Genomic DNA, 271 nt, shown 5'->3' with positions numbered 1-271 from the left:
GGGGGGGGTCCCTGCCCCCCAACGAAGGGTGGAGGACACGTCCCAGCCTCCTTGTGGCCCTTGAACCCCAGTCGAGTGGTGGGGGGACAGTGACAGCAGCCAAGTGTGGGGAGGGAGTGTGTCCCCAAGTGTCCCCAGGGGAGGGGGAGCGTCCTGGCAGTGGTCGCTGAAGAAATTGGGGCTAAATCCAGCAGAAACGGTTAAAAAAATCATCCCTTCTCTGTCTCTCTCCCTGTAGCAAAGAAGAGGAAATCAGATAAGGTGAGGGGGG

At 59.4% G+C, this 271-nt stretch overlaps 1 protein-coding gene across 1 annotated transcript in view; it reads left to right on the top strand.

The window, feature by feature from the left end:
- ATXN7L3 (ataxin 7-like 3) overlaps window positions 1-271 on the top strand; it is a 20,249-nt gene that overhangs the window by 13,722 nt on the left and 6,256 nt on the right. Inside the window, exon 5 of the mRNA XM_014956469.1 lies at window positions 239-261. Coding sequence (XP_014811955.1) covers window positions 239-261 — 23 coding nt within the window. The remainder of the gene's footprint in view (window positions 1-238; window positions 262-271) is intronic.

Source organism: Calidris pugnax, unplaced genomic scaffold (assembly GCF_001431845.1).
Source record: "Calidris pugnax isolate Ruff unplaced genomic scaffold, ASM143184v1 scaffold167, whole genome shotgun sequence".
In the NCBI taxonomy this organism is placed as follows: Eukaryota; Metazoa; Chordata; class Aves; order Charadriiformes; family Scolopacidae; genus Calidris; species Calidris pugnax.
This window is presented reverse-complemented; position numbering and strand designations above follow the sequence as displayed.